This window comes from Heptranchias perlo, chromosome 15 (genome assembly GCF_035084215.1).
Source record: "Heptranchias perlo isolate sHepPer1 chromosome 15, sHepPer1.hap1, whole genome shotgun sequence".
Lineage (NCBI taxonomy): Eukaryota > Metazoa > Chordata > Chondrichthyes > Hexanchiformes > Hexanchidae > Heptranchias > Heptranchias perlo.
The window spans coordinates 34,599,490-34,620,454 of record NC_090339.1 but is presented as its reverse complement, the minus strand read 5'-3'; the positions used below and the strand labels follow the sequence as shown (position 1 = coordinate 34,620,454).

Sequence of the window (20,965 nt, the reverse complement as noted above, 5' to 3'; positions counted from 1 at the left end):
GAGAGGCAGGGGAGAGGGAGAGCTGGGTGCCATCAGCGTACATGTGGAACCTGACCCCATGTCTACGGATAATATCACCAAGGGGCAGCATGTAGATGAGGAAGAGGGAAGCGCCAAGGACAGATTCTTGGGGGACTTAGAGCAATGGTGCAGGTGCGGGAAGAGAAGCCATTGCTGGAGATGTTCTGGCTATGATCAGATGAGTTGGACAATGGAAGAAAGCCATTGGACAAAGATGGTGTGGTCAACGGAGTCAAAGGCTGCAGACGAGTCGAGGAAGATGAAGAGGGGCAATGTACCACGGTCACAGTCACAGAGGATGTCATTTGTGACTTTGATTAGGGCCATTTCATTGCTGTGGCAGGCAACAAAGGTCGTTAACAGGGTATCTAATAGAGGTTTTCCAAATTATAAAACATTTTGAGGGTGGTGAAATATTATTTCATCTAGTTGACAAAACAATTACAAAAGGAAAAACTCAGGATTATCACTAGAAGAACCATCCGTAGCTAACTAAAGAAGTTAAGGATAGTATTAGATTAAAAGAAGAGGCCTGTAATACTGCCAAGAAGAGCAGCAGGCCTGAGGATTGGGACAGTTTTAGAAACCAGCAAAGGATGACCAAAAAATTATAAAAAGGGAGAAAATAGAATATGGAAGTAAACTAGCAAGAAATTTTAAAATGGAATGTAAGAACTTCTACAAGTATGTAAAAAGGAAGAGATTAGCAAAAGTAAACGTTGGACCCCTAGAGGCTGAGATAGGAGAAATTATAATGGGGAATCAGGAAATGGCAGATGCGTTAAACAAATATTTTGTATTTGTCTTCACAGTAGAAGACACAAAAAGCATACCAGAAATAGAGGGGAATCAAGGGGCTAATGAGAGTGAGGAACTTAAAGTAGTTATTATCAGTAGAGAAAAAGTACTTGAGAAACTAATGGGACTAAAAGCTGATAAATCCCCTGGACCTGATGGCCTACATCTGAGGGTTCTAAAAGGGATGGCTGCAGAAATAATGGATGCATTGGTTATGATCTTCCAAAATTCCCTGGATTCTAGAATGCTCCCAGTGGATTGGAAGCTAGCAAATGTAACCCTGCTATTCAAGAAAGGAGGGAGAGAGAAAACAGGGAACCACAGGCCAGTCAGGCTGACATCAGTCGTCGGGAAAATACTGGAATCCATTATTAAGGAATTGGTAACAGGGCACATAGAGCATCATAATATGATGTTCATAATATGATTAGGCAGAGTCAACATGGTTTTATGAAAGGGAAATAGAGTTTTTTGATGATGTAAGTAGCTGGGTAGATAAAGGGGAACCAGTGGATGTAGTATATTTGGATTTTCAAAAGGCATTCAATAAGGTGCCATATAAAAGGTTGTTACGCAAGATAAGGGCTCATGGGGTTGGGGGTAACATATTAGCATGGATAGAGGATTGGTTAACGGACAGAAAACAGAGAGTAGGGATAAACGGGTCATTTTCAGGGTGGCAGGCTGTAACTAGTGGGCTACGGCAAGGATCAGTGCTTGGGCCTCAGCTATTTACAATTTATATTAGTGACTTGGATAAAGGGACCAAGTGTAATGTTTCCAAGTTTGCTGATGATACAAAGCTAGCAGTGAGGAGGACACAAAAAGTCTGCAAAGGGATATAGACAAGTTAAGTGAGTGGGCAAAAGGTGGCAGAATTGTAGGAGGGCCAGTTTCAGTGGGATGAGAACAGATCTGGCCCGGGTAAATTGGAATCAAAGATTGGCAGGCAAAACCATAATTGAATAGTGGGCGGCCTTTAAAGAGGAGACAGACAAGGTACATTCCCACGAGGCAGAAAGGTAGGGCAACTAAAGCCAGAGCTCCCTAGATAACAAAGGAGATAGAGAGTAAGATGAAGCGGAAAAAAATGGTGTGTGACAGATGTCAGGTTGATAACACAAGTGAGAACCAGGCAGAATATGGAAAGTTCAGAGGGGAAGTGAAAAAGGAAATAAGAGGGGCAAAGAGAGAGTATGAGAATAGACTAGCGGACAACATAAAAGGGAATCCAAAAGTCTTCTACAGACATGTTAACCGTAAACGGGTAGTAAGAGGAGGGGTGAGGCGGATTAGGGACCATAAAGGAGATCCACTCATGGAGGCAGTGGGCACGGCTGAGGTACTAAATGAGTACTTTGCATCGGTCTTTACCAAGGAAGAAGATGCTGCCAGAGTCTCGGTAAAGGAAGATATAGTTAAGATACTGGATGGGCTAAAAAATTGAGAAAGAAGAGATACTAGAAAGGCTAGCTGTACTTAAAATAGATATGTCACCTGGTTCGGATGCGATGCACCCTAGGATGCTGAGGGAAGTGAGGGGGGAAATTGCGGAGGTACTGGCCATAATCTTCCAGACATCCTTAGATACGGGGGGTGGTGCCAGAGGACTGGAGAATTGCAAATGTTATACCCTTGTTCAAAAAAGGGTGTAAAGATAAACCCAGCAACTAAAGGCCAGTCAGTTTAACCTCAGTGGTGGGGAAACTTTTGGAAACAATAATCTGGGACAGAATTAACAATCACTTGGATGAGTGTGGATTGATATGGGGAAGCCAGCACGGATCTGTTAAAGGCAAATCGTGTTTAACCAACTTGATAGAGTTTTTTGATGAGATAACAGAGAGGGTAGATGAGAGCAATGCAGTTGATGTAGTGTATGTGGATTTTCAAAAAGCGTTTGATGAAGTGCCACATGGTAGGCTTGCTATTAAGAATGCAGCCCATGGAATAAAGGGGGCAATAGCAACATGGATACAGAATTGGCTAAATGACAGGAAACAGAGAGTAGTGGTTAACAGTTGTTTTTCGGACTGGAGGGAGGTGTACAGTGGTGTCCCCAAGGGTCGGTGCTGGGACCACTGCTTTTCTTGATATATATTAATGACTTGGACTTGGGAGTACAGGGCACAATTTCAAAATTTGCAGATGACACAAAACTTGGAAGGGTAGTGAACAGTGAGGAGGATAGTGATAGACTTCAAGAGGATAGAGACATGCTGGTAGCATGGGCAGACACGTGGCAGATGAAGTTTAACGCGGAAAAATGCGAGGTGATGCATTTTGGTAGGAAACACGAGGAGAGACAATATAAACTAGAGGGCACAATTCTAAAAGGGAACAGAGGGATCTGGGGGTATATGGGCACAGGGGAGGTTGAGAAAGCGGTTTAAAAAGCATATGGGGTCCTGGGCTTTATCAATAGAGGCATGATGAATCTTTCTAAAACACTGGTTCGGCCACAACTGGAGTATTGTGTCCAGTTCTGGGTGCAGAGGAGATTTACTAGAATAATTCCAGGAATGAGGGACTTAAATTACGTGGATAGACTGGAGAAGCTGGGATTGTTCTCCTTGGAAGAGAGAAGGTTGAGAGGAAATTTGATAGAGGTATTCAAAATCATGAAGGTTATAGACAGAGTAGATAGAGAGAAACTGTTCCCATTGGCGGAAGGGTCAAGAACCAGAGGGCATAAATTTAAGGTGATTGGCAAAAGAATCAAAGGTGACATGAGGAAAAACTTTTTTACACAGTGAGTGGTTGGGATCTGGAATGCACTGCCTGAAGGAGTGGTGGAGGCAGATTCAATCATGGTTTTCAAAAGGGAACTGGATAAGTACTTGAAATGAAAAAATGTGCAGGGCTACGGGGTTAGGATGGGGAGTGGGACTCACTGGATTGCTCGTACATAGAGCAGCATGGACTCGATGGGCCGAATGGCCCCCTTCCATGCTGTAACCTTTCTATGATTCTATGGGGTATAACATGGGGAAATGTGAGGTTATTCACTTTGGTCGGAAGAAAACAAAAAACAGAATATTTTTTAAATGGTGAGAAACTATTAAATGTTGGTGTCCAGAGAGACTTGGGTGTCCTGGTACAAGAAACACAAAAAGTTAGCATGCAGGTACAGCAGGCAATTAGGAAAGCAAATGGCATGTTGGCCTTTATTGCAAGGCAGTTGGAGTACAAGAGTAAGGAAGTCTTACTACAATTGTACAGGGCTTTGGTGAGACCTCACCTGGAGTGCTGCATACAGTTTTGGTCTCCTTATCTTGATTAATTTCTGGGATGAGAGGATTGTCCCATGTGGGGAAGTTGAGTAGAATGGGCCTAAGCTCTCTGGAATTTAGAAGAATGAGAGGTGATCTCATTGAAACATATAAGATTATGAGGGGGCTTGACAGGGTAAATGCTGAGAGGTTGTTTCCCCTGGCTGGAGAGTCTAGAACTAGAGGGTACAGTCGCAGAATAAGGGGTCAGCCATTTAAGACTGAGATGAGGAGGAATTTCTTCACTCAGAGGGTTGTGAATCTTTGGAATTCTCTACCCCAGAGGGCTGTGGATGCTGAGTCGTTGAACATGCTCAAGGCTGAGATAGATAGATTTTTGGACTCTAGGGAAATCAAGGGATATGGAGATCGGGTGGGAAGTGGTGTTGACTTCGAAGATCAGCCATGATTGAATGGCGGAGCAGGCTCGAGGGGCCGTATGGCCTACTCCTGCTCCTATTTCTTATGTTCTTATGAGAGAGGTAAAAGTTATTTTCTCCCTCACAGAGGAATGCTTCATCAGAAGTGGCTGAGGTAGAAACTAAAATGTAATTTTACAGATACTGGATAGGTAGATAGATAGATAGATAAGGAAGAATATAAAATGGTACAGGGAAATTGGATTAGATAACACCAGTTGAAGATAGGCGATGAATGGCTTCCTGCTGGGCACTAATTTTTATGATTGTAAAATATACCACCATTCTCTTGGAATCCACAAAAGCAGCAATACCCATTCCATGTTTTTTCAGTATGCAAGATAATACTATTTAATGAAATCCCCAAATCTGCCTGCAGCCCTTTTTAAAAAGAAATTGTGCTTGCAAGTACACAATTTCAAATAGTCAAAGGGTATGGTGCATTGTTTATATGCATTATACTGGAACAGCTTGAAAAGTGGCTGCAGTCAGGTAGGTTTTATTTGTTATATTTACTGAATTCCCCCTCTCCCCCTGATCTGTCCGTGACCCTTCTTAACTACCCTGGACCCCTCACTCTCCTTCCCCTTGATCACTCACCCCCTCAACCCTCCCCTTCCTCCCCTATGCCACCTTCCTTTACTCCTCTCCCCCATGACAGTATCTGAGCATGGGGCCAAGAGGAAGAGAGTTGGACAGTCAGGAGTGGGGTTGGAAGAGAGCACTTATCAACTAAATTAGCCAAACTTCTCAAATGTATTACATTGAGTTACATTGAAATGACAGCACAGAAACAGGCCATTCAGTCCAACTGGTCTATGCTGGCAGTTATGCTCTACACAAGTCTCCCTCCTCCCTACTTCATTTAACCCCATCAGAAGACCCTTCTATTCCTTTCTCCCTCATGTGCTTATCTAGCTTCCCCTTAAATGTCTATGGTATTTGCCTCAACCACTCCTTGTGGTAGCATGTTCCACATTCTTCCTGCTCTTTGGGTAAATAAGTTTCTCCTGAATTCTCTATTGGATTTATTAGCAACTAATTTATATTTATGACCTTTAGTTTTGGACTCCCCCACAAGTGGAAACATTTTCTCTACGTCAACCCTATCAAACCCTTTCATTATCTTAAAGACCTCAATCAGGTCACCCCTCAGCCTTCTCTTTTCTAGAGAAAAGAGCCCCAGCCTGTTCAGCATTTCCTGATAAGTATATCCTCTCAGCTCTAGTATCATCCTTGTGAATCTATTTTGCACCCTCTCGATTGCCTCCATATCCTTTCTACAGTAAGGAGACCAAAACTGTGCACAGTACTCCAAGCATGGTCTAACCAAGGTTGGGTCTATATTCTCTGGAGTTTAGAAGAATGAGAGGTGATCTCATTGAAATGTAAAATATCCTTAGAGGGCTTGACAGGGTAGATATTGAGAGGCTGTTTCCCTTGGCTGGAAAGTCTAGAACTAGAGGTCATAGTCTCAAGATAAGGGGTCAGCCATTTAGGACCGAGATGAGGAAAAAAGTTCTTCACTCAGAGGGTTTTGAATCTTTGGAATTCTCTACCCCAGAGGGCTGTGGATACTCAGTTGTTGAGTACATTCAAGACTGAGATTGGTGGATATTTGGACAGTAAGAGAATCAAGGGATATGGGAATAGGTGGGAAAGTGGAGTTGAGGTAGAAGATCAGCCATGATCTTATTGAATGGTGGAGCAGGCTCGAGGGGCCACATGGCCTACTCCTGCTTCTGTTTCTTATGTTCTTAACATAACTTCTCTGCTTTTCAATTCTATTCCTCTAGGAATGAACCCTAGTGCTTGATTTTACTTTTTTATGGCCTTATTAATTTGCGTTGCTACTTTGAGTGATTTGTGTATTTGTACCCCAGATTCCTTTGATCCCCTATCCCATTCACAGACTTATTATTCAAGCAGTATGTGGCCTCTTTATTGTTCCTACCAAAATACACCACCTCACACTTATTGTGAATTCATTTGCCAATTACACACCCATTCTGCAAGTTTATTAATGTCCGCTTGCATTTTGACGCATTCTTCCTTTGTATTAACTACACCCCCCCAATTTGGTGTTGTCCGCAAATTTTGAAATCGTACTTCCGATTCCCAAATCCAAATCGTTAATGTAAATTGTGCACAACAGTGGTCCCTGTGGAACAGCACTTCCTACCTTTTGCCAGTCTGAGTAGCTACCCTTAACCCCTACTCTCTGTTTTCTGGCCAACTTGCTATCCATTCTGCTATCTGTCCCCTGGCTCCACATGCTCTGACCTTAGTCATGAGTTTACAATACAGTACCTTCTCGATGGCCTTTTGAAAATCCAAATATATTACATCTACTGCATTATCCTTGTCTACTCTTTGTTACATCTTCAAAGAACTCAGTAAGATTGGTCAGGCATGACTTTCTCTTCTGAAATCTGTGCTGACTTTTTTTTCTATTTTTGGTTTCTAGATGTTTTTCTGTTACATCTTCCGTTACAGCAAAGGTTCTATTATCTTCCCTACCACTGATATTAAGCTAATTGGTCTATAGTTCCCTGGACTTGTTCTATCTCCCTTTTAAATATAGGATTAACATTAGCTGTCCGCCAGTCCTCTGGCACTATTCCCTTTTCTAATGAATTTTTATGTAGATGTAATAGTGCCTCTGCTATCTCCTCCCTAACTTCTTTTAATATGCGCAGATACAATCGATCCGGACCGGGGTTTTATCCTAAGTTTGATTAGTTTATCAATTATCTTCCCCCTTTCTACCTTCAATGTTTTTATATCTTTTTTGATCTCTTCTTCTAATATCATGCCCACCTTGTTTGTCTCCCTGGTAAATACTGGGGCAAAGTAGCTATTCAATATTTCTGCCCTTTCACTGTCAGTGGCTTGTTAGTTTATCTTGAGCATCCCTTAGTGGCCCTATTCCTATCCTGATTTTTCTTTTGTTATTTATGAGTCTGTAGAATACTTTACTATTTCTTTTTTATATTCCTTGATAATTTAATTTCATAGTTCCTCTTTGCTTTCCTAAATGTTTTTTTTGACTATTTTCCTATCCTTTCCTTTATTGTCTATATACTTAGAGTATGCTTTTTTCTTTAGTTTCAATTTTACCCTTATCTCTTTATTCATCCATGGTTTTTCATTGTTGGCTAGTTTGTTCTTGCTTTTTTTAAGAGGAATATATTTCTCCTGAACTCTAATTGATCATCATTTTAAATATTTCCCAATGCTGTTCTATCTCTTCATCAACATTTTTTTCCACTTTACCTTCCCTAGTTCCACTCTCGTCCCCAAAATTAGCTTTTTTTCAAAATCTGTTACTTTGGTCTTTATCTTATTTCTGGTCTTTCTCAATCATTATTTTAAACCTTATTATGTTATGTTCGTTATTGCCTAGATGTGCTGCTCTTATCTGCTCTGGTTAATTTCCCATTACTAAATCCAGCAATGATTCCTATCTTGTTGGGCTTCTCACACACTGAATAAGAAAGGATTCCTGTCCTAGGTAGGGATATCTTATTTTTCCTGTCCAACATGATTAAATGTTAATTCAAAGATTCACTTATGATGTAATTCCATGAGATGGGTCTCTATTGGATCCGTTCTCACCAATTGAAAGCAAAAGCTATAAAAATCAAAGCAATGCACACTGTTGGTTTACATCCTAGGATAGTTTCTATCCGAGTTATCTTGAAAATGAGTGATAAGCAGTGTAGTAGGGTCAAATACAATACAAAAAGTAACAATTGTTAAAAGCAATCATGTATTCTAGGCATTGAATCTTTGTAGCATTAAAAACCAAGATACAAATCAATGGAGACCAGTATGAGAGCAGGGATAAAAGTAGGAGCAGCGACAGAGATGCCCGAGACCAGTGCAAGAGCAGAGAGTGGGGATGAGGAGCGTCAGCGAGATGGAAGAGAGAGAGCAGGGATAAAAGGAGGAGCGGGCAAGCAGGTAAAAGCAAAAAACCTAAAGTGATAACAGCACAAGGGAAGGAGCTAATTGCTGATTTTTTTTTGTTTCTCGTAGGCTTGGTAGTAATCTAATAAATCGAGGCATGGCAGTGCACCTCAGTCCTGTTGAATGCACATCCTGTGCCATATGGCCATCCAGGACAACCTGGAGTTCCCACATGTGCAGGAAATGTCATCAGCTGGAGAACCTCGAGCTCCGGGTTTCGGAGCTTGAGCAGCAGCTGGTGTCATTGCAGTGCATCCGTGAGGCTGAGTGTTTTGTGAATAGCACATTTCAGGAGGTGGTCACCCTGCAGCTTAGGAGTGTGCAGGCAGAGAGGGAATGGGTGACCGTCAGACAAGGAGGACCAGGCAGGTAGTGCAGGAGTCCCGAGTGCATCTCTCACTCTGAATACTGGTGAGGGAGAGGGATCCTCTGGGGAGTGCAGCTAGAGCCACGTGCACAGCACCAAGGGGGCCTCAGCTGTGTGGGGGGGGAGGGGGGGGGGGAAGAGAGGAGAAAGGAGCAAGTGATAGGGGATTCAATAGGGGAACAGACAGACGTTTCTGTGGCCGCAGACATGATTCCAGGATGGTATGTTGCCTCCTTGGTGCCAGGGTCAAGGATGTCTCTGAGCGGCTGCAGAACATTGTGAGGGGGAAGGGTGAACAGCCAGAGGTCGTGGTCCATATCAGTACCAATGACATAGGTAGAAAGAGGGATGAGGTCCTGCAGGCAGATTTTAGGGAGCTAGGAAAGAGGTTAATAAGCAGGTCCTCAAAAGGTAGTAATCTCCAGATTACTTCCGGTGCCACGTGCTAGTGAGTATAGATATAGGAGGATACAGCAGATGAATACGTGGCTGGAGAGAAGGTGCAAGAGGGAAGGCTTTAGATCTTTAGATTCCTGGGATATTGGGACCAGTTCTGGGGGAGATGGGAACTGTAGAAGCCGGACGGGTTGCACCTCAACAGAGTCCGGACCAATATCCTTGCAGGGAGTTTTACTAGTGCTGTTGGGGAGGGTTTAAACTGGCTTGGCAGGGGGTAGGAACCTAAGCGTAGAAGGGAGAGAAGCAGAGCTGGAAATGGAAGGCAGAAAATTAGTAAGCGAGTTTGGAAAGCAGAGGAAACAAAGGTTAAAAAATAGACAACAAAGGAGTTTGGCAGTGCTAAATGGTATATACCTCAATGCAAGGAGTCTTGTGAATAAGGGAGATGAGCTGAGGGCACAGATACACACGTGGAAGTATGATATCATAGCTATTACTGAAACATGGCTTAAAGTGGGGCAGGAATGGCAGCTCAACATTCCTGGTTACAGGGTTTTCAGATGAGAGAGAGAAGGGGATAATAAAAAAAGGAGTTGGGGGGGGGGGCGGGGGAGTTGGCAATATTGGTAATTACAGCTGTAAGGAGGGATGATATGTTAGAAGGATCATCAAATGAGGCCATATGGGTTGAGCTGAAGAACAAAAAAGGGGTAATCACACTACTGGGAGTGTACTATAGACCCCCAAGCAGTCAGAGGGAGATAGAAGAGCAAATATGTAAGCAAATTTGTGAGAAATGCAAAAATAGGGCAGAATAGTAGAGGATTTCAACTACCCTAATAATGAGTGGGATAGAATCAGTGTAAACAGTATAGAGGGTGCAGAATTCTTAAAATGCATTCAGGAAATTTTTTTTAGCCAGTACATAGCAAGTCCAACAAGAGACGGGGCAGTTCTGGACTTAGTTTTAGGGAATTAAGCTGGGCAGGTAGGAGTATCAGTGGGAGAGCATTTTGGTGGTAGTGATCATAGTTCAGTTAGATTTAGTATAGTTATGGAAAAGGACAAAGATAGAACTGGAGTAAAGTTCTCAATTAGGGAAAGGCAAATTTTACCAAGCTGAGAAGTGATTTAGCAAAAGTGGACTGGAAACAGCTACTTGAAGTAGTGTCAGAGCAGTGGGAGGCATTCAAGGGGAGATAGTGAGGATTCAGAGCAAGTATGTTCCCACAAAGAAAAAGAGTGGGAATGCCAAATCTAGAGTCAAGGAGCATACAGGGTAAGATAAGGCAAAAAAGGGAGGCTTATGTCAGACACCGAGAATACTGCAGAAAGCCTAGAAGGAGTATAGAAACTGCAGGGGTGAAATTAAAGAGATTAGGAAAGCAAAGAGAGGGCATGAAAAAACTGACAAGTAAAATCAAGGAAAACCCAAAGATGTTTTATAAATACATAAAGAGCAAGAGGATAACTAAGGAAAGAGTAGGGCCCTATTAGAGACCAAAAAGGTAACCTATGTGTGGAGGCGGAAGATGTGGGTATGGTTCTTAATGAATACTTTGCATCTGTCTTCACAAAAGAGAGGGATGATGCAGACATTGTAATTAAGGAGAAGGATTGTGAAATATTGGATGGGATAAACATAGTGAGAAAGGAAATATTAAGGGGTTTAGCACCTTTGAAAGTAGATAAATCGCCAGGCCCAGATGAAATGTATCCCAGGCTGTTAAGAGAAGGGAGGAAATAGCAGAGGCTCTGACCATCATTTTCCAATCTTCTCTGGCTACAGGCCTGGTGCCAATGGATTGCTAATGTTGTATAGTTGTTTAAAGAGGGAGAAAAGGATAGACAGAGTAATTACAGGCCAGTCAGCCATACTTCGGTGGTGGGCAAATTATTGGAAACAATTCTGAGGGACGGTATAAATCATCACTTAGAAAGGCACGGATTAATCAAGGACAGTCAGCATGGATTTGTTAAGGGAAGGTCGTGTCTGACTAACTTGGTTGAATTTTTTGAGGAGGTAACAAGGAGGATCGATGAGGGAAGTGCGTTTGATATAGTCTATATGGATTTTAGCAAGGCTTTTGACAAGGTCCTACATGGCAGACTGGTCAGAAAAGTAAAAGCCCATGGGATCCAAGGGCAAATGGCAAGTTGGATCCAAAATTGGCCTAGTGGCAGGAAGCAAAGGGTCAATGGGTGTTTTGTGACTGGAAGGCTGTTTCCAGTGGGGTTCCACAGGGTTCAGTACTAAGTCCCTTGCTTTTTGTGGTATATATTAATGATTTAGACCTAAATGTAAGGGACATGATTAAGAAGTTTGCAGATGATACAAAAATTGGCCATATGATTGATAGTGAGGAGGAAAGCTGTAGACTGCAGGAAATTATCTATGGACTGATCAGGTGGGCAGAAAAGTGGCAAATGGAATTCAATCTGGGGATGTGTGAGATAATGCATTTGGGCAAGGGCAAACAAGGCAAGGGAATACACAATAAATGGGAGGATACTGAGAGGAGTAGAGGAACAGAGGGACCCTGGAGTGCATGTCCACAGATCCCCGAAGGTAGCAGGACAGATAGATAAGATGGTTAAAAAGGCATATGGGATACTTTCCTGTATTCTATGCCTTGGCTAATAAAAGAGCAGGGAGGTTACGCTAGGACTGTATAAAACACTAATTAGGCCGCCTGCTTGAGTTCTGCGTACAGTTCTGAGTCACCGCATTACAGGAAAGATGTGATTGCACTAGAGAGGGTACAGAGGAGATTTACGAGGATGTTGCCACGATTGGAGAATTTTAGCTATGAGGAAAGATTGGACAGGGGTTGTTTTCTTTGGAACAGAGGAGGCTGAGGGGTGATTTAATTGAGGCATATAAAATTATGAGGGGCCTAGATGGAGTGGCTAGGAAGGACCTATTTCCCTTAGCAGAGGGATCAGTGACCAGGGGGCATAGATTTAAAGTAATTGATAGAAGGATTAGAGGGGAGTTGAGGAGAATTTTTTTCACTCAGAGGGTGGTAGGAGTTTGGAACTTACTGCCTGAAAGGGTGGTAGAGGCAGAAACTCTCAACTCATTTAAAAAGTACTGGGATGTGTACTTGAAGCGTCGTAACCTACACGGCTACAGACCAGGTGATGGAAAGTGGGATTAAGCTGGCCAGCACAGGCATGATGGGCCAAATGGCCTCCTTCTGTGCTGTTGTAACTTTTTATGATTCTATAATACAAGTTTCAATGAAAGGTCATTTTTACTTTTACTCAGTATACAATATCCTAAATTTCGACTGAATTGCAATTCCACCATATAGTTCAACAAAGCCAACAAATGCTTCTAAATCACTGCTGAAATTGGTCCCATTTCTGATAAATTTGAGGAAACTAATACCTACACTGTTAGCCACAGCACCATCAAAATTGAGATATTGACCAGATAGATTTAACATTACTGCGATTTAAACAAATGCGATTTCCTCATATTATTGACCCAATGGCAAAACTTATTACAGGCTGCAAGGAGAATGATGGCTAGCAACATCCCTTCAACTTTCATTTGAACTGCTTTCGTTTCTAGAACCTTTAATGCTTTAAAACAGCAAACGAATATTGGTTGCTATTTTAACATCTCACTGTTCATTTAAAATTATTTGTTTTGCTATGAAAGAATTCCATCCTCATGAGCTTTATTATCCAGTCACCAGCATCTTTCACTAAGATGCGATTCCATGGTTGCAGAACTGGTAGGCCTGGGTTGAAATCTTGAATTCCAGTCTGTTTCTGGGCTTCACTATCTATTTCTATTCACATCCACTTTGTTTAAATTGCACAGCTTAGAAGATTATGTAATGTAGTTAATTGGTTAAATCATGATTTTCTGTTTTAACAAACCTGTTAACATGTACAACACTGCTGTAATATGGAAAAAAAACCTCCAATTTAATGGAGCCTGCAAGTGCTGTGTTTGTTTGTCACAGATAACAGCTAATCAGATCCACGCAGAGACAAATCAGTGCACTGAAATGATCAGAATTGTTGGAAAATGGTACACAAACGAGCAAGAAGTTTTCATTTTTAATGCTACCTTTATTTAAACACTCAAAATAAAAGTAGCTTGATTTTGGCAAGAAATGCAACTATGGCCCACATCCTCAAACCCCACTGCTCTTTCGTAAAAGTTAACTTCAGCATATTATATAATAAGCATATTATTTAAAATAGAAAGGGACTCCTTCAAACGCAAGTTAATTTTATCTACATGGAGATAAATTTCAAAGTGATGGAACTCCACTCATCTGAGGCTGATCTTAAAACACCTTTGTGCAGGTGAAGTGGACTTTACATAAAATAAGTTCTTGGGAGAGTTTGGAATAAACTGGAGCGTTGAATTTTACCGTATAAGGGCAGCAGCTTTATTAGTGTTCAGCAAAAATCACTTACTATTCATGGCGTTTTCCTCCACAAAAATGGAAAAAGGTGGGCACTTAAAAAAAAAAATTAAGACATTGTCCCTTTGGGTCACAGCCAGAAATGGAAAATGTCACAATGTTAAACCTAGATGTTGGAAGAAAATTAGAATACAAGAGTGCACAATCTATGCTCATGCAAACTTCTAGCATCAAAAGTCATAGTAGCAAAGCAATATAAATTCAGACTTTTGTGAAAATTCCCAGGAACCAATATTTGGTAGCATCAGATCTCACACTAGTAAATCTATAAAATTTGCCAGGAGCAATTCTTTCAACTTCCCTGTCCATTAAAAAAGGCATTTTTGCCTATATAAAAAGAAAATTCAAATAAGGCACTGCAGTAACATGACAACTAACCCATGCAACAAATAATTGATACTGGTTACAAGGTTTATAAAATGTGCTAAGCTGTGACTGGGGTCTTCCTTCACAGGGAGGGTGGTAGAAAAATAAACGTCTACCAAGCAAGTCAGCTCGGCCAGTGTGATATGCAGCGCGCAGAAGTGGCAGAATCTTAGTAATAGGTCACCTGCCAACTATGTTGCATAGGGAAGAACAGTGTGGAGGATACAGAGGAGTGAACATTAAATGAACACATCCGGAAAAGGTCAAACACCAATTGTAAATCTGGTAGTGATACAGTAGAGGCCACGCAAACACCTTGACACAGAAACACAAGACACCAGTAGAAGCATCCAGCTGCTTTATAATTGTAGAGGACACAGAGATACATTAGATTCTCATTCACATGTATTTACAGCTTCATACTTTAAACAGCCCGAAATCCAGACAATGCAAAAATTGGAGGTCTCAATGTCTGTACCAATGAAATGTTAATTAGATGCATGTTAAAATAGCTGTCACAAACAGGAAAAAGGAAGAAAAAATTAAGAACCAAAATAAATCTAAGTATATTAGAGTTAATGATAAAAAATATCCATCTCAGATATTGAAAAATTACCATCATACCCAATGAAATTAGATTATTTCAGAACATGCTCACCCTGCTTTGTTGCCACCTTTCCCAGCTCCAGTACAAACCTTATCACCATCTGCTGTTTATTTTTATTTATTTGTTAAATAAAAATAAATATTTTATAAATCCACTGAACATCATGAGCCAGACATTATCCCTTTCCCTAATAAAGGTGTATGGGATTTTATCAGTTGCAAACGATCTGGTTTCATTATATATAAAAGCAACCACCTGTGCTTTGTTCAATACCACTCCACAGAAGTTTTGGGGGAGTGGGCAGAAGAGGGAGTCTAATGTAATATTTACAATCATCATACTGGCTGCTCCCAGCAAACCAAATGTTACGTCAAGTTGAAGCGATGAGGGGTCAAGATGAAGCGATTCTTGACGCAGACCTGAGAATAATAAACTCTGAAAGCAGTTCTGTTATGCTTTTGAGCAAGTAAGATTGTTTGAATGACAGCAAAAGAAAATCTTCCGAAAACACCCCGCAAAACTTTTGCACCAGTACTGGTATATGTAAAAAGAGTTACCACTAAATATTATTTGTGGTTAGAAATTGCAGAAAGTTGCTACGTCTACATAATATCAATAACCGACGAGATACTTACCTGGGGGCAAAAGGGAGAATCCTTTGCCCTTCACAAAATGATCCTACAAAAATCAAATGAGTCCATTCAGTGAGGAAGAAGAACAACCATACTCCAGACTAACTGGTTTTAATTTTTCCAAACTGTTCCTGCACTGGGCCAGTCTCCAAAACTTCATTCCAGACCTCAGCGACAGTTGTAGAGCTGCTACTCTGTACAATTATTACACCTGCATGGTCATGCATAGAAACGCATACTACAGCCTTACTCAAGCTTGTGTGGGACATACAAGGAAATGCATTCCATTGCATCACTCGAGTTTGTGTATGACACACACCGAAATGCATCCAGCCGCATTACTTGAGCCAACATAAGACAACTGGTAATGTGCATCCTGTTGCATCATTTGAAGAACTGGAGCAAATAGCAGTAAAGACATACACTGGCCATTTGGAACACTTTCTTTTCACGTGGAAAGCAGTTTCCAACACAAGTACAATGACTTTGCAATTAAAAGGCCTAACAAGGCAGAGAGCACAAAGACTGACAAGAAAGGGAGCCTCTATGGTTTATAAAAATAATTTGACAGGGACACATAAAAACATAATGACACCTCTTTAAAGAGTTAGTGTAAGGCCTTAATGAACTCATCCACCGATCAGGCCTTCAGACATTCAAAAGGAAGCCTCTGCCATTTGTGTAGCGATGAGATGGTAATATCAGATTTTTAAGTTCTAATTACTAGTGTAAAGTTCTGGCTAAATATCATTACAAATGTTTTCATATTCATCCTGTATAAAGAATACCATTACTCAATTTAAATCAGATGTTGTGTTACTGCACATGGTGTACTTGATACCATCCTGATTCAGTTGGTTTAACTCCAACACCAATAAAAGACCGATTCTTTCAATAAAAGGACTCCAGTCTTTGAAGAGTCACTCTGGGCTTGTATGAAATTGTGTTATTGCCAGAATTTATGGCTTGTCTTAAAAAACCCAAAATAATCTTTATGTGTGATGAGTCTTGGAGCCAAGGGTGCAGTTAGGTATTCTCATGTCATAAAGTCACAATGCTGCAGCAATGGAGCGGGTTCAAGCAGTTTCATTCGTCTCCATAGCTTTAAGTGGCTTGATCACATGGTCTGGTTTGTTGCCTGCAGCATAATGCTCCCACATCTGCATGTAGAGGCGCTCCAGATCCGTAGTGTACTGTTTGGTGTTGAACAGAGGACTGCTCACTCTTTGTTTCCACACCTTTCCTCGGATCTTCTTCAGACTGTACAACAAAACAATAAAGGTTATGTCAAAATGGTGTCAAACTCAAAAAAACCGAAAAAGCACTCCCTATACTCAAACATCATGGGTTAGGCATATCTCTCCAAGTGAAGTACCATCTGCACTTGGTAGCTAAACAACTAAGGGGTTTGAGGATCTGGGCATTCTAGTGACAGAATGTCAGCCTTCTCTATGGTGAGACATCCCACTGCTTGCTTCCTAGCATAGTTCTTCTGTTCTTACATTTAAAATGACACATTAACTTGCTCAGAAATGCAAATAATACATGAGTGCCTCAACTAGATTAATGTATTTCATTTGCAATAAGGTAACAAAATAAGAGGGCACAGGTTCTAGATTAGACATGAGGAAGTATTTCCTTATACAAAGGGTGGCCAACTGCTGAAACCGGTCATCCGGAAGGGTACTTGATGCCAGTACATTAGACTCATTTAAGAAACAGCTATATAGTGTAATGGAGAGGTGGAAAGATTGGTATTCTGGAAGGATGAGATCAAATTGGCTGAAGGGTAATCATTCATTCAAGCCTATCTTGTGAGCTTTCAGGCAATAAACAGCCATCTTGAATACTAGCAGGAGGCCTTAGGAGCCGTGCTTGAAATAGTTTTGATTCTACTGTTAATTTCTAAAAACTATCTGCTACACACCAAAATATTTTTTTCTCTTCAACATCAATCTTTGGCTTTATCATAAGATTGAGAGAGACACCAGATACGTGTATATCTTCTATACAACAAGATGGAGGCAGCGCACAGGACTAACCCCAATTATTTCAATGATTTGGCAGTTTAAACAATGGTATTCACATATTCAAATAACCTATCCCTGACAGAGATTTGCTTGTGATCATGAGGACTTTGTATAGCTAGTCAGTACCAAGGAAAATTGACCCAAAACCAATACCAAATCAATGCACTCACTGATTAGCAGGTTACAAACTAGTGCTATGCAGACTGATTACTTAAGGTATCCAGTTCTGAAGGGACAGATACAAGTCAGCTACAAAACAAACATGATCAGTGAAATTCGAAGACTAGAACGTACTATTCCATATCTGTGCCCAACATGACAGCGATATCCTCATACTCTTGTCTGGTCTTTGCTATCAGTTCTGGACATCCCAAACACATCAGCTGTGAGGCAGCAACACGGGATGCCAGTGTTTCCCCTGCAACAAGGAACACAATACATTTAACATACAGAATCGCAAATGGAAACAATTCTTTTTCATACCACGTGTAAATCCATACCCAGCATATAGCATAAACCAAGACACCACTCATGTTGACTTTTTAAGTGCTTTTTTAAAATTTGCATTTACACTCAATGGATATAGTATATCTATTGGGGATTTATTGTATGCACATATAAAATAGCTAAAAATAAATAATACCAAAACACTAATTCATCTCCTGCGGTGTTGCACATAGGGGGCCAAGACCATGTTTGGTTCAAACAGGATTAAGGTGCTGGGTTAACTGGCCCCAGGCAACATGAGGGAGGAGAGAGAAGCAGATTAGGGTGGGGAGAGGATTGGAAGAGGAGAATGGGCAGAGGGAAGAGAAGGGGAAGACAACAAGTGTGCATGGGGGTGGGAGGGGGTAGCAGAACTGATCGAGGCTCGATTTTGTTTTCAGTGGAGGAGTGGGCTGCAAGGCCCATTTCTCTTCTCCAAGGTGGAGAGAGGGAGATATTGGTTTATCATTGTTCAGATAGGAAGGAATAGGCAGAGCAGTTGCAATCGGGAAGTTAAGCCATTATGCTGCTGGGTTCAGTTCAGTTCCAAACTTCGCTGGTAGGTACTAATGTTTTTTTTAAAGTTAGGCTTGATTTGGGTTATGGGACACCATGAAAATTATCTTAAAAGATGCTCTCACCTGAATATTTGAATAACGCGCACTTTGTTATGATCGGATAGAGGCATTTTTATGCTCAATGTTTTTGCTAACAATGGACTGACAGGCTGGAATTTTTCTATTTGTTGTTTCGCTAGCCTTTGGATTTGAGCTGGAGAACTATGCTGCAGTAATGTTGAAGAAGTAGTAGTTTTAAATCTGTAATCTTTGCACATTAATTGCTTATTGCAGCTGGCCGGAAGGGGAAGGCTGAGTACAGTTTGGCTGTCGAAGTAATGTTAGTTGAGCCCCAATGTACTTAATGGATCACATAATAACACTGTCACCTACAAGCACAATAGCAATGGAATGTTGCAACCCTCACCCCTACCCTCTTTTTTTAATAATAGATATACATACATACCGAAACACTTATGATTGCTGTACATCACACACACCATTATTTAAAATCATGTGCATGTCCTGATATTGAATAGACAGAATCTGGATTCTCCATTGTACAGAATCCTTACTCAAAACTCATGCAGAAAAATATACAAAAAGAATAAAGGAACAAGCACATTTACCTTCTACTGAACCCACCAACTTAGTTAATAATGCTTTGCCCAACATCACTATCAGTGTACATTTAATGGAACAGATAAACCAGGTAACTATAAACTAGTCAGCCTAACATTAGTAGGTTAAAGGTAATTACTCAGACTAGCAAAAAGTGGGATGTGGTGTTCCACAAGTATCAGTGCTGGGACCACTGTTGTTCACCATTTACATTAACAACTTGGACTCGGGAATCAGAAGTACAATTTCAAAATTTGAGGACGACACCAAATTGGAGTGTAGAATTAATATTAAAATACAGGAAGAAATCAATAAACTTGCAGAATGGGTGTGTAATTGGCAAATTAATTTCAATATAGATAAGTGTGAGGTATTACATTTTGGTAGGAAGAATAAGGGGGCCACATACTGCTTCGATAATAAGTGTCTAAATGGGGTAGAGAAGCAGAGAGATCTGGGGGTACAGGTGCAAAATCACTAAAAGTAAAATGACGCAGGTTAATAAGGCCATAAAAAAAGCAAACCAAGCACAGAGGTTCATTTCTAGAGGGATAGAATTGAAAAGCAGAGAAGTTATGTTAAACTTGTATAGAACCTTGGTTAGACCACATTTGGGAGTATTGTGAACAGTTCTGGTCTCCATATTATAAAAAGGATAAAGAGGCACTGGAGAAGGTGCAAAAAAGATTTACTAGGGTGATACCAGAACTGGGAGGTTATACCTATCAGGAAAAATTGAGCAGGCTGGGGCTCTTTTCTCTAGAAAAGAGAAGACTGAGGGGTGATCTGATAGAGGTCTTTAAGATTATGAAAGGATTTGATAGGGTAGACTTAGAGTTGATGTTTCCACTTGTAGGGGAGACCAGAACTAGGAGCCATAAATATAAGATAGTCACTAATAAATCCAAAAGGGGATTCAGGATAAACTTCTTTACCCAGAGAGTGGTTAGAATATGGAACTTGCCACCACAAGGGGTAGTTGAGGCGACTAGCATAGATGCATTTAAGGGGAAGCTAGATAAACACATGAGGGAGAAAGGAATAGAAGGATACGGTGATAGGGTTAGATGATGAAGGTGGGAGGAGGCTCGTGTGGTACATAAACACCGGCACGGATCTGTTGGGCCGGATGGCCCGTTTCTGTGCTGTACATTCTATGTAATTCTATGTAGTTGGTGTGTGTATATATATATATAATATATATAATAAAAAAATGATCCATACTTGAGATCAGAGCACAGTATAGTCCCCATCACTTACACTGTCCCCATTTTTCCCGGACAGCTGCCTATATCAGGCAAATGGCACTAACCATTTGCCATTACCATAGGTGTCAATTGCAAAGGCACCGCTTAAACCATAAGCAGGCTGGCTATTTCGGACATTTCAAGCAGCTGTGCGGGGTCACCTTCTGTCCAACCCCATCCACCTGGTCTCCCTGCAGCACGGTTTTAATGTATTTGGATCATCCCCTTATTAAGTGTTAATTTCTGAAAGACGTTTACAAAAGTACCGGCAGTAGTTCAGGAACTTTGAAATTGACCAGGTCAGTCGGTGGGCAGCAACTACCACGGTTTAACTATTACTAGAAGAAAAGCTGATGATTTTACAAACGAAGAAACAGATATAAATTTAGCCATTCGCCCTGAAGCACTGTTGGAATGTATTTGAATCACCCTTTTACTAAATGTGAATTTCTGAAAGACATTCACAAATGCAGCAGCAGTGGTTCAGGGGCTTTGAAATTGACCAGGTCAGGGTGGTTTCATTTTTTATTATTTAAAGTAGTTCCACAGAGCGGAATTAAGACCGTGTAGTCTGTACTTGCATAAATACTATGTGGCTTGGAGGTACATTTGGACGAGGAAGCAGCAGCAGCAAATTAATCTTTTCTGTTTAGGGATTTCTGTTCTTAAGAGGACGGTTTTCGGGACTCTGATGGATTTGTTGTCCACTGCGTATAGCAG

At 41.0% G+C, this 20,965-nt stretch overlaps 1 protein-coding gene across 3 annotated transcripts in view; it reads right to left on the bottom strand.

Moving 5' to 3' along the window:
• Positions 1–14,406: 14,406 nt before the first annotated feature.
• LOC137332992 (UDP-N-acetylglucosamine--peptide N-acetylglucosaminyltransferase 110 kDa subunit) overlaps positions 14,407–20,965 on the bottom strand; it is an 82,682-nt gene continuing 76,123 nt past the window's right edge. For all 3 annotated transcript variants that reach the window (XM_067997053.1, XM_067997054.1, XM_067997055.1), the window contains 2 exons: positions 17,629–17,752; positions 14,407–16,564 (listed from right to left, as the gene is read on the bottom strand). In XM_067997053.1, the coding sequence (XP_067853154.1) occupies positions 16,381–16,564; positions 17,629–17,752 (308 nt within the window). In that variant the 3' untranslated portion in view covers positions 14,407–16,380. The remainder of the gene's footprint in view (positions 16,565–17,628; positions 17,753–20,965) is intronic.